The following is an 8381-nucleotide window of genomic DNA, read 5'->3' on the forward strand; positions in this document are numbered from 1 at the left end:
CTAGCTTGGTCCTTCCCTTGGGACCCCAAGAGGAACTGGAGCTTCTTGGGTTTGGTACTGCAGGCCAGAGATCATCATATGCTGATCGGAAGAGACCTCCGGAGGTCATCTGCTCCAGTCCCCCCCCAAAGCAGAGTTTACCCTTAAACCCACCCACCCCATTCCTACACCCCACACCTACGCTATCCTGCAGCAGTCAGGGGGGGTCCCTGAGGCCAGGCTGCGGTGGGCACAGGGACACAGTGGCTCACAAGCGGGCATCGTAGTAGTATTCCAGCAAGTCAAGCTCATCGCGTTTGCTTTTGCCAGCTCTGCGCAGCCCCATTGGCCGCTCCCGGGCCACTTTGGTCCTCAAGCGAGGCTGCTTGGGCTTGATGCCATAATCTGCAGGTAGAGCAGAGAAGCTGGGCTCAGCCGCGGGCTGCCTATGAGGCTGGGGACAACTGCTCACCTGGAGGGGTGAGTGCATGGAAAGCAGCAAGGAGAGAGCTGTACCGTCCACCAGGCCAAAGTGTTGCTGTGGAAGCTCCAAGGGAGCAGAGAAGTCCTCGGGAACTGAGTAGCTGCCTCTGTGGAGAAAAACCAGGGGTGGGAGTGAGCTGAGACCCTACAGTGCTCGCCCACACTGGCACAAGAGCTCCCACACGCTGCTTGTCTTCACCCAGCCCAGCCAGCTCTTGAGGCTTTGGTACCCTGGGGTACCTCAGCAGGTACCAGAGCAGCAAGAAGGTGGAGGAGGAGGAGGGAAGTGCCATCACCTCTGGGGCAGGGGCTGTGGCAGGGCAACTCCCAGTAGCAGGGCGAGCAGCAGGAGCCAGCACCACATGGCGCACCCTGGCATGGGCTCCGCAGTGAGGTCACAGACACCCCGGTGTCCCTGGACACCAGCTGCATTGGGCAGGACAGAGGTTCCTGCCCAGGTGCTGCTGGCACAGCCTCTGGTACATGAGCTTCTAGTCCTGGGCTGCCGGGCCGTACCTAGGCCCCACCAGCTGCTTGCAGCCCCCACCAGCTGCTTGCAGCCTCCCCCTGCACTGGTGCACATCCCTCCTGTGCAGCCAGAGCTCCATAGCTGTTTCCCTGTCCCTGTGCCTCAACACCACCCTTTGTCTCCCTCTCAACCCCTCCAAAAGCAAACCCCTTCATTTCAGTGTCTCCCTGTCACCAGGAGTAAACCCTCCAACACTTTCCAGACTTTGCAGCCTTCAGCATCTTTCTCTAGAAGCCCAAATGAAGGGAGCAGAGTCCCTCACTCATGGCTCTTGTCCACTGCCACTGCTGGGTTACAGGGCACAGCTGCCAGCTGGGGTGGCACCAGAGAGCGCACACATTGCCAAAGCCCCTGTAGTCCCCAGCTGTGGTGGCCTGTTATGGAGGGGTGTGGGGGGGACTACATCCCTTATTCCAGGTGCTGAGGCAAGGCTGTGCATGACCACTGCACCCCCTGAGTCCCTCAAGGATGGGTCAGGCAGGAACGCTCCTGTCACCCACACCTGGCGCTTTCCAGCTCCCCACCTCTGCACAGGACTGGCAGCTGCCTGTGGGGCAACCCAGTGCCACCAGCTGGCTACCCCTTTGTCCTGGCCAGGGCAGCCTCCACAGCAGCCCACTGAGCACTGATGGCCCCCAGTTAGCAGAGCAGACACAAAAAGATGATCATGAATGTCCAGGTCTCTACTGGGCCCTTCATTAAGTGTGGCATAGCAGTATTTGCTGAACTAATCTCTTCGTTTCTCCTCTGCCCTTGGCCAAGCCCCTGAGCACTGGCTGGCAGCCATTCTGCAAACCCTTGTAGCACACATCAGGAAAGCAACCAGGCACCTGGAGTTACAGTCACCAGCTGAGCAGCATGTGGAACCTCACCTGACACAGGCCAGAGAAAAAGGCTTCTAAGTGAGAGTGTATCCCTGGGTAGATAACTGCAAAAGCTGCTCTTTCTCATGGAGAGAGACCTGCTGGCAACCAGATCCAAGGGGAGTCCACACAAACAGGGGAGGAGAGGTCCTTCAGCTCAGTCCTTTCCATTAAGTCAGTTTATTTGACAGACAAGGCCGCTCCAAGCAGATCTGCCAGGCACGGCCAACACAAGCAGGCTGCAGGTCAGTCTTGGCGCCATGAGGTGGGAGACAATGCTCTCCAAAAACCACTGTGCTGCCTGGCTTTATTATAGTGCAGCAGTACAAAAGGAGAAAAATGAAGTGCTTAAAAAAAAGAGGTTGCCCCATCACCATCGCTGCAGCCGCAGAACGGCCCAGAGAAAGAGGTGGCCAGGGTCTCTTCACGCATGTAGTGTCCATCATTCACAGCTAGATTTGTTAAAAAGATTACATACACCCCCCACCCCACCCTGCAGAACAGGAGCTCCTCATTGATGGTTTAACTGAAAATTAGACACTATCAACATCCCTCCCCCAGCCTGCTTGCCCTCCTTAAAAATGTCCAGCCATGATCTTAGCAGAGAATAATCATCTTCTCATCAGCCCCAGTTATAGAAATAGATTTTCTGCCAAGCAGGCAAGTAATCCATCAGTGGCCCTGAAACAAGAAAAGGGAAGGATGATGCAGTTAACCAGGCAAGAACTTCAAGTATATGAGGCATATCCCCCCTTCTCATTATGATCTCCAACAATCCCAAATCTCCAGTTATACAACTCACATGAATGCAAGAATAGAACAGTTACTTGTGCCAAGATGGGAGACAATTTTGGGATGTGGCGGCAGAGACAGAGCAGGACCAAGTGGGGCATGACACGTGCTCAGCACAGTCACAGTGTGGGACACCACTCCCTCCAAGCTCCAGTGGGAACGAGGGAACTACAATGTGTAAGGGGAAAACCTGCATGCAGCGGGTCAGGACCCTGCTGTGGCAGAGGAAAGAGGGAAGACAGCTCAGCAATAATGAGCAGGTGCAGACCCAGAAGCAACTGCTGTAGAGTGAAAATGCTTATGTAGCACATGGCTTAATGCAGGCCCCAAAGCCTCTCCAAAATCACTAACTGGAGGCTGTGGCTCCTGAGCTAGCCAGCTTTGTGATCTTCCCAAGGAAAGGACAGTCCCACAATGCCAGGTTAATCTAATGCCATATCACTGCCATGAACAGCTTCACATCAGCTGGGAAGAGGAGGAGGTAAAATTCTGGCCCATAATAAAGGGATCCTCCAGTGAAGGACTAGAAGCCAGACCTGGTCCAGCCCTTCGATTTAAAATCAGCTCCTGGCTGGGTCTATACCTCTAGGCAACTGTTCACCCCTTGTGCCTGCGTTGCAGACTAGGGATCAAGGAAAAGAGTTCAGAAACAGAGGCTGCAAAGCAGGGCTCTGGTGTACCAGCTGAAGTGCAGAAAGGGAGCCCAGGACAACAGGCCCAGGTGGCAGAGACAGAGCTCTATAGCCCGGGAGGGCACAGGCAGGTTTGCCACCGCAGTTGAGCACAGGTCCCCAAGAGCCCGAAAACAATTAATCCTTCCCTGTTCCAGTTTAAAACAATATAAGCATCAATACCAGATGCTAACCATCCCAGAGACTTCCCAATTCCTTCCTCAGGTTGGAAACTGAAGGACAAACATCCTGCCCAATCCCCCTGATTTTTCTCCACCCAACACGAACAGGGATATAACAGTGGGGCCCACTTACGCGTAACAAAGCCAACTCCAGGCACATAATCGGCCAACAGGCGCAGAAGGAGGAGGATCCTGCCCCTAGGAAGGGAGAGAGTATGAATGAGTCCAGCAGGATACCTCCTGCCCCAACTGTTGGACACACTAACAGCAAGGGCAGCTGTTACACAGAGGCTCAGATTAACCTGGTCACAAGCACCGAGACCTCTCCAGATCTACTCACTCAGTTCCCCAAGGCTACTTCTGTTAAAAGGGAAATTTTCAGCAAAACCCAGCAGGGGCCTCTTACTCTGAATATCGGTCATAGAAAGGCGATCTCAGCAGGTAGTACAGCAGTAGGATGGTTCGTCGCCTCAGCTCTGCTCGCTCTCGCCTGTTCAGGTCTTTCAGATCACTCAGCAAGCTCAGACTGGAAGGAGAAGGGCAGAGAGCTAACTCATGGCAACAGCAGCCAGCAGGAAAAAGAAAGTGGGTTTCTAAATGCTCTCTGTTCTCAGCTCCACACAGAGCAGGCTGCACCAGAACAGAGAGCACTCTAAGTGTTGCAGAAGATAACTAAATGTGTCAATCTCCCAGATAAAGACCAGGCCCAGCCCCTGTGCATGTTTCTCCCAGGCCTGCCCAGGACTGGGGAACCAGGGGAAGTGTGATGCTCAGCCACCACCAACCTCAAGCACCTGCAAAGACTCTTCCTCAGACTGACCTCGAGATGTCCAGGACTGCTGAAAGGAGCCAGGGTTTCCACGATCTCTGGCCCCACACTCCTAAACTCAATACTAGGAACACACAGTCAAGGAATGGAATGAGCCAGAGATGCCTAATGAGAGGCATGTAGACAAAGCCATCCCCTGGGTACCAGCAAAGCGCTGCTGCGTGCATGAGAATACAAGCTCGGGCAATGCTGGGAGCTCAGGGAAGGGGCTGGAGGACTTGCACCCACAACTCCAGTGGCTGAGGTGAGCATCAAGGCATAAGAGAAGGGAGGAGTCCTGAGGGCCCTGCCCAAGCAGAGCAGCGGCAGGGAAAGAAAAGCCTGGCATGGCACCAGGGTCGAGCCCGCACGCAGCCAGGGCAGGATACGGTGGAGAAGAGGACGAGTAATGTAGATGGATTCTGCGATGGTTTCTTGGAGACCCAGAGGGGTGGGAGCCTGGTTCATCTCCTCTGCTCTTCGGCTCTGCGACTCCTCCCTCTGCTGTGGGGATCCCCAGTGCCGGGACTGCAGGGATGGGGCTGAAACAAGAAGATCAGGTCACCAACACAAACAAAACCTTCCTACCATGCTTCTCCACACCATCATCCCACTGTTTTCTGCACTGTGAAGGTGTGAAACAGGAAAGCCTGAAGAACTGCACACACAGCAACTGCTTCAGCTGACCAGCCCCCGCCAGAGCTCGCCTCTAGAGGGTACAGAGCAGGGAGAGGTACTTATGAAGTCTGTGCTCCTCAAAGCATAACCACAACGAAGGGTTGTGTCTGTCGCACAGCTCACTTGGGAAAACACAATTTAAGTCCTGGTTTTGCAGCCTGTGCCTGAAACCCTGTTGCTTTGATATCCCTCACCCACAGGGCCCAGTGACTGGCAGGATATGCTCCAATACAAGGTTCTGCTCTTTACTGCGCACACCCAGGTCACATGTACAGGGTACAGAGCAGAAACAGCTCAAGCAAGGACAGAAAATGGGCTCAGTTACTTACTGCTCTGGAGAGAGCGCACGACACGGCTGGAACGCTTGCCAACATAGGTCTGATCCTTCCCCAAGGAGCTGTCTTCCCCGTCTGCAGGAAAAAAAAGCCACAGGGGTCAGGCTCCAAAGGAACACACCTCGCCCCAGAGCTGGCAGCACCTTTCCCTACATTGCCATCAAGAAGAGCAGATTGAAAGTTTGATCTAGCGCAAACTGGACCATCCTGAAGGGGCAAACACTATACAGAGCTGTCAGAGGGTGAAAAGGTAAATCTGCCCGACATTGCCCAGGCCTAGGATCATCTTCCTCACCATCACACCACGGGGCATGCAGCTCCACTCATAGTTCAGCCAGTGGTTCCAGGCTTAGACTACTCCTCCACCCCCTCCTTCCAGACTGCAGGACAACCCTGCCGCTAAGCTACCCTGTGCTCTGCAGAAGGTAGAAAGTGCAACACAGTTTGGCTTTGCATACTGAAGCCTTACAGTTCCCTGTGTCGTCCAAGCTGCTGCTCTGATGAGTAATTCCTAGCAGGACAAGACACGCGGCCCAGCAAAGTGTCAAGCCAACGATAACAGCACCGTGGGCTCACCTTGAGGATGGAGAGGCTGCTGCTGCTCCCTGTTCAGCGGCACAATGGGAGGAGACATCTGGATGCCAGCTTTGTACCACAGCAGGAGCAGGAGACGGAGGATGGCTCTGTGGGCAGACACGCAGAAGTCTTCAATACTAGGCTACGGAGCTGGGCTCCTGTTGCACTGGAAAGGTGGCTTCCACAGAAGAGAGAAACACTCAGGTCTGCTCAGGGCAACCAGCAAGGTGAGAGGGGTAAGTGTCCCTTTCTGTGGCACAGTATCCAGCACACTGTGGGGCTCCTAATTCCCACAGCCTCAGAGATCAGCAGCTCAGTCCTGCTCAGACTTTTTCTTGGGGTATTGCCAAGCCCCCTCCAAATCCCCTTTCTGAGTGCACACAGCCCCTTCCCCTCCGCCCATGGCACTTACTTAGCCAGCTGGATGAGGACAATGATGGTCCACCGGCCCATCTCCCCCCACACCCTGGCTGTCCCCATCTCTGCAAAGACCTCCACGCATTCTAGCACGCTCAGCCAGGTCAGCAGCTTCTGCTGGGGCAGCGACTGCAAAACACAGAGGGGAGGAGGGGAACACGACGCAGGTTCTGCTTGGGAGTTAAATGGGGCAGAAGCACAGCCCAGTCTGGCAGGACTCTCAGAAATAAGCACGGAATGGCCTTGGAAGTCACAGCCTCAGAAACAAAAAGTGGTGCCGTCACTGCGGCCAGAGTCTACACACAAGCCCACTTCTCCACCTCTAACAGGGACAGACTGAGACATCACGGCATCACACAGAGCTGCTACCCCAGAAACACGGAGAACATCACAGCTGTACCTTGGATTGCCTTCTACCCCTGCTGACCCAGCAGGACAGTCTCCTGGGCTGTGGCACTGTGCCTGAACTCCAAGGCAAAACTCTCTCCTCCTCCTTCTCCTGGAGCTGGGCTACACAACAAACCTCCTCCCCGGTTAGAATTGATGAGGGAGTATGCTTGGAGTACAGGAAAGGGGACCCAGAGTCCACAGTTATACCAGAGCGAATGCCTGCTGAATACAGCATCGGTCTAGACCCCAGGCATGAATCCCAAGACAGGGGGTGCTCTTCCAGCCTGCGTCCCTGCTCCCCACATGGGAGCTTGCTGGTGCTGTCAACCACAGGTTTTAACCCTCTGAAAGCATCAGTAAAGATAATACAGCTGAAATTCACTTTGGCCTTTAACAACCAGTGAAGCAAGACTTTTGCATTTGTCTGACGCCCCAGCCAGACAGCTACTAACACCCAAACCCACACAGCGGGCAGACTTGCAACACAAGAGGCCTGTTGGGGAAAAAAAGTGCCCTCCTCCTCACTCCCAAAGGGCCTAACGAGTACTGGGAACCAGTCTGGGGCTCCTGCAAGAGAGACATACAAGCAAGGTGCTTATGTTTGTTTTGCTCAATAGCATACACAAAGTCTGAGGGATGGAATCAGAGCTTTAGTGGTCCAGAGCCACAGTGAAGGTTATTTGGCAACACCTTTCCCTATCTCAAGTTCTGAGCTTCTCAAAAAAACAGTGAAGCTCCTAGTGCAAGTCAGGGACTGATGTCTGTGGCCCAGGGAGAGCTCTGGCCACTCCTTCAAGGCAGCAGCTATGGGGCAGGGCTGCAGTTTACCTTCATTCAAAGGTTGCCTCTGGCCTCTACATACCTGACAGCAAAGAGAGGCCACAGCAAAGACCTGGTAGTTTCTACAGACACTCCCTGAAAGCTTCTGCAAAGAAGAAAGCACATGTCCCATATTCTCCTCCCACACACTCCAGCCTTACCATGGGCAGGCTCTGCTGCAGCTCCTTTCGGAGAATCCAGTCATTTAACAGTACAAGGAGGTTGGAGGCAGAGTACACTAAGAAGGGAACAAGGAAACCACCGTTACGGGATGCACAGCAAGCAAAGCAAGGAGGGGATGAGGGAAGAAGGGCAGCCAGACATGCCGATTCCGTCACGGCCTGCCGGAGGATGCAGCCAGGTGTCAGGAACGGGGGGGCTCCGGGGAGCGGCCCCCATGCACCGCGCCGAGGCAGCGCCAGCCCCGCGGCCCCCGCCGCCACCTACCCAGCTCCGACAGCGCGTGGGAGTCCGAGAAGCGACCTGCCAAGGGAGGAGAGCGGCTGTCAGCCAGCGCCGGGGCAGCCCCGCTTCCCCGCTGGGCACCAGTCCCCCGCGCCCCGCCGGGGAGCTGCCGGAGCGGGCCCAGGGCCCGGCCGCCCCCCTCCCGCACCTGGCAGCAGGTAGGAGAGGCCCCGCACGGTGCCCTCCAGCTGGGCCGTGGCGGCCGGGTGTCGCCTCACGTACTCCTGGTAGCGCTGGCACAGCAGGCGCAGCCACGCCGCCGGGCCGCCGCCGCGGGCAGCTCCCGGAGCCCCCGCTGCCGCCGCCATGGCTCCCACGGCCCCGCGCTTCCGGGGCCGCCACCGCGCCTGCGCGCCCCGCCCAGCCCGGCCGAGTCGAGCGGAGCGGGCCAGGC

General features: G+C 55.8%; 2 protein-coding genes across 2 annotated transcripts; both read right to left on the reverse strand.

Moving 5' to 3' along the window:
- Nucleotides 1–203: 203 nt before the first annotated feature.
- On the reverse strand, nucleotides 204–826 carry FREY1 (Frey regulator of sperm-oocyte fusion 1). Its single transcript, XM_065637006.1, has 3 exons — nucleotides 759–826; nucleotides 496–563; nucleotides 204–384 (listed from the first exon to the last, which is right to left on the reverse strand). The coding sequence occupies exons 1-3, from the start codon at nucleotides 824–826 to the stop codon at nucleotides 248–250; spliced, it is 273 nt and encodes a 90-aa protein (XP_065493078.1). The 3' UTR covers nucleotides 204–247.
- Nucleotides 827–1873: 1047 nt separating this feature from the next.
- Nucleotides 1874–8316, reverse strand: PEX16 (peroxisomal biogenesis factor 16). The gene is made up of 11 exons (XM_065635081.1): nucleotides 8136–8316; nucleotides 7970–8005; nucleotides 7684–7760; nucleotides 6309–6442; nucleotides 5897–6003; nucleotides 5315–5395; nucleotides 4697–4849; nucleotides 4320–4392; nucleotides 3906–4025; nucleotides 3633–3697; nucleotides 1874–2535 (listed from the first exon to the last, which is right to left on the reverse strand). The coding sequence occupies exons 1-11, from the start codon at nucleotides 8293–8295 to the stop codon at nucleotides 2477–2479; spliced, it is 1065 nt and encodes a 354-aa protein (XP_065491153.1). The 5' UTR covers nucleotides 8296–8316; the 3' UTR covers nucleotides 1874–2476.
- Between the last annotated feature and the right edge of the window lie 65 nt (nucleotides 8317–8381).

The sequence above is a fragment of the Caloenas nicobarica genome, chromosome 5 (genome assembly GCF_036013445.1).
Source record: "Caloenas nicobarica isolate bCalNic1 chromosome 5, bCalNic1.hap1, whole genome shotgun sequence".
Classification (NCBI taxonomy): domain Eukaryota; kingdom Metazoa; phylum Chordata; class Aves; order Columbiformes; family Columbidae; genus Caloenas; species Caloenas nicobarica.

Bases quoted from the DNA above. Each gene is read 5' to 3' on its own strand.
- FREY1 (XM_065637006.1), bottom strand. From the start codon at position 826: ATGTGGTGCTGGCTCCTGCTGCTCGCCCTGCTACTGGGAGTTGCCCTG. The intron at 564-758 runs GTGATGGCACTT...CCACAGAGGCAG, and splicing joins CCACAGCCCCTGCCCCAGAG to CTACTCAGTTCCCGAGGACT. The intron at 385-495 runs GTACAGCTCTCT...CTCTACCTGCAG, and splicing joins ACACTTTGGCCTGGTGGACG to ATTATGGCATCAAGCCCAAG.
- PEX16 (XM_065635081.1), bottom strand. From the start codon at position 8,295: ATGGCGGCGGCAGCGGGGGCTCCGGGAGCTGCCCGCGGCGGCGGCCCG. The intron at 6,004-6,308 runs GTAAGTGCCATG...GTCTGCCCACAG, and splicing joins GTCCTCATCCAGCTGGCTAA to AGCCATCCTCCGTCTCCTGC. The intron at 5,396-5,896 runs GTGAGCCCACGG...TTTTTCCTGCAG, and splicing joins GCAGCCTCTCCATCCTCAAG to ACGGGGAAGACAGCTCCTTG.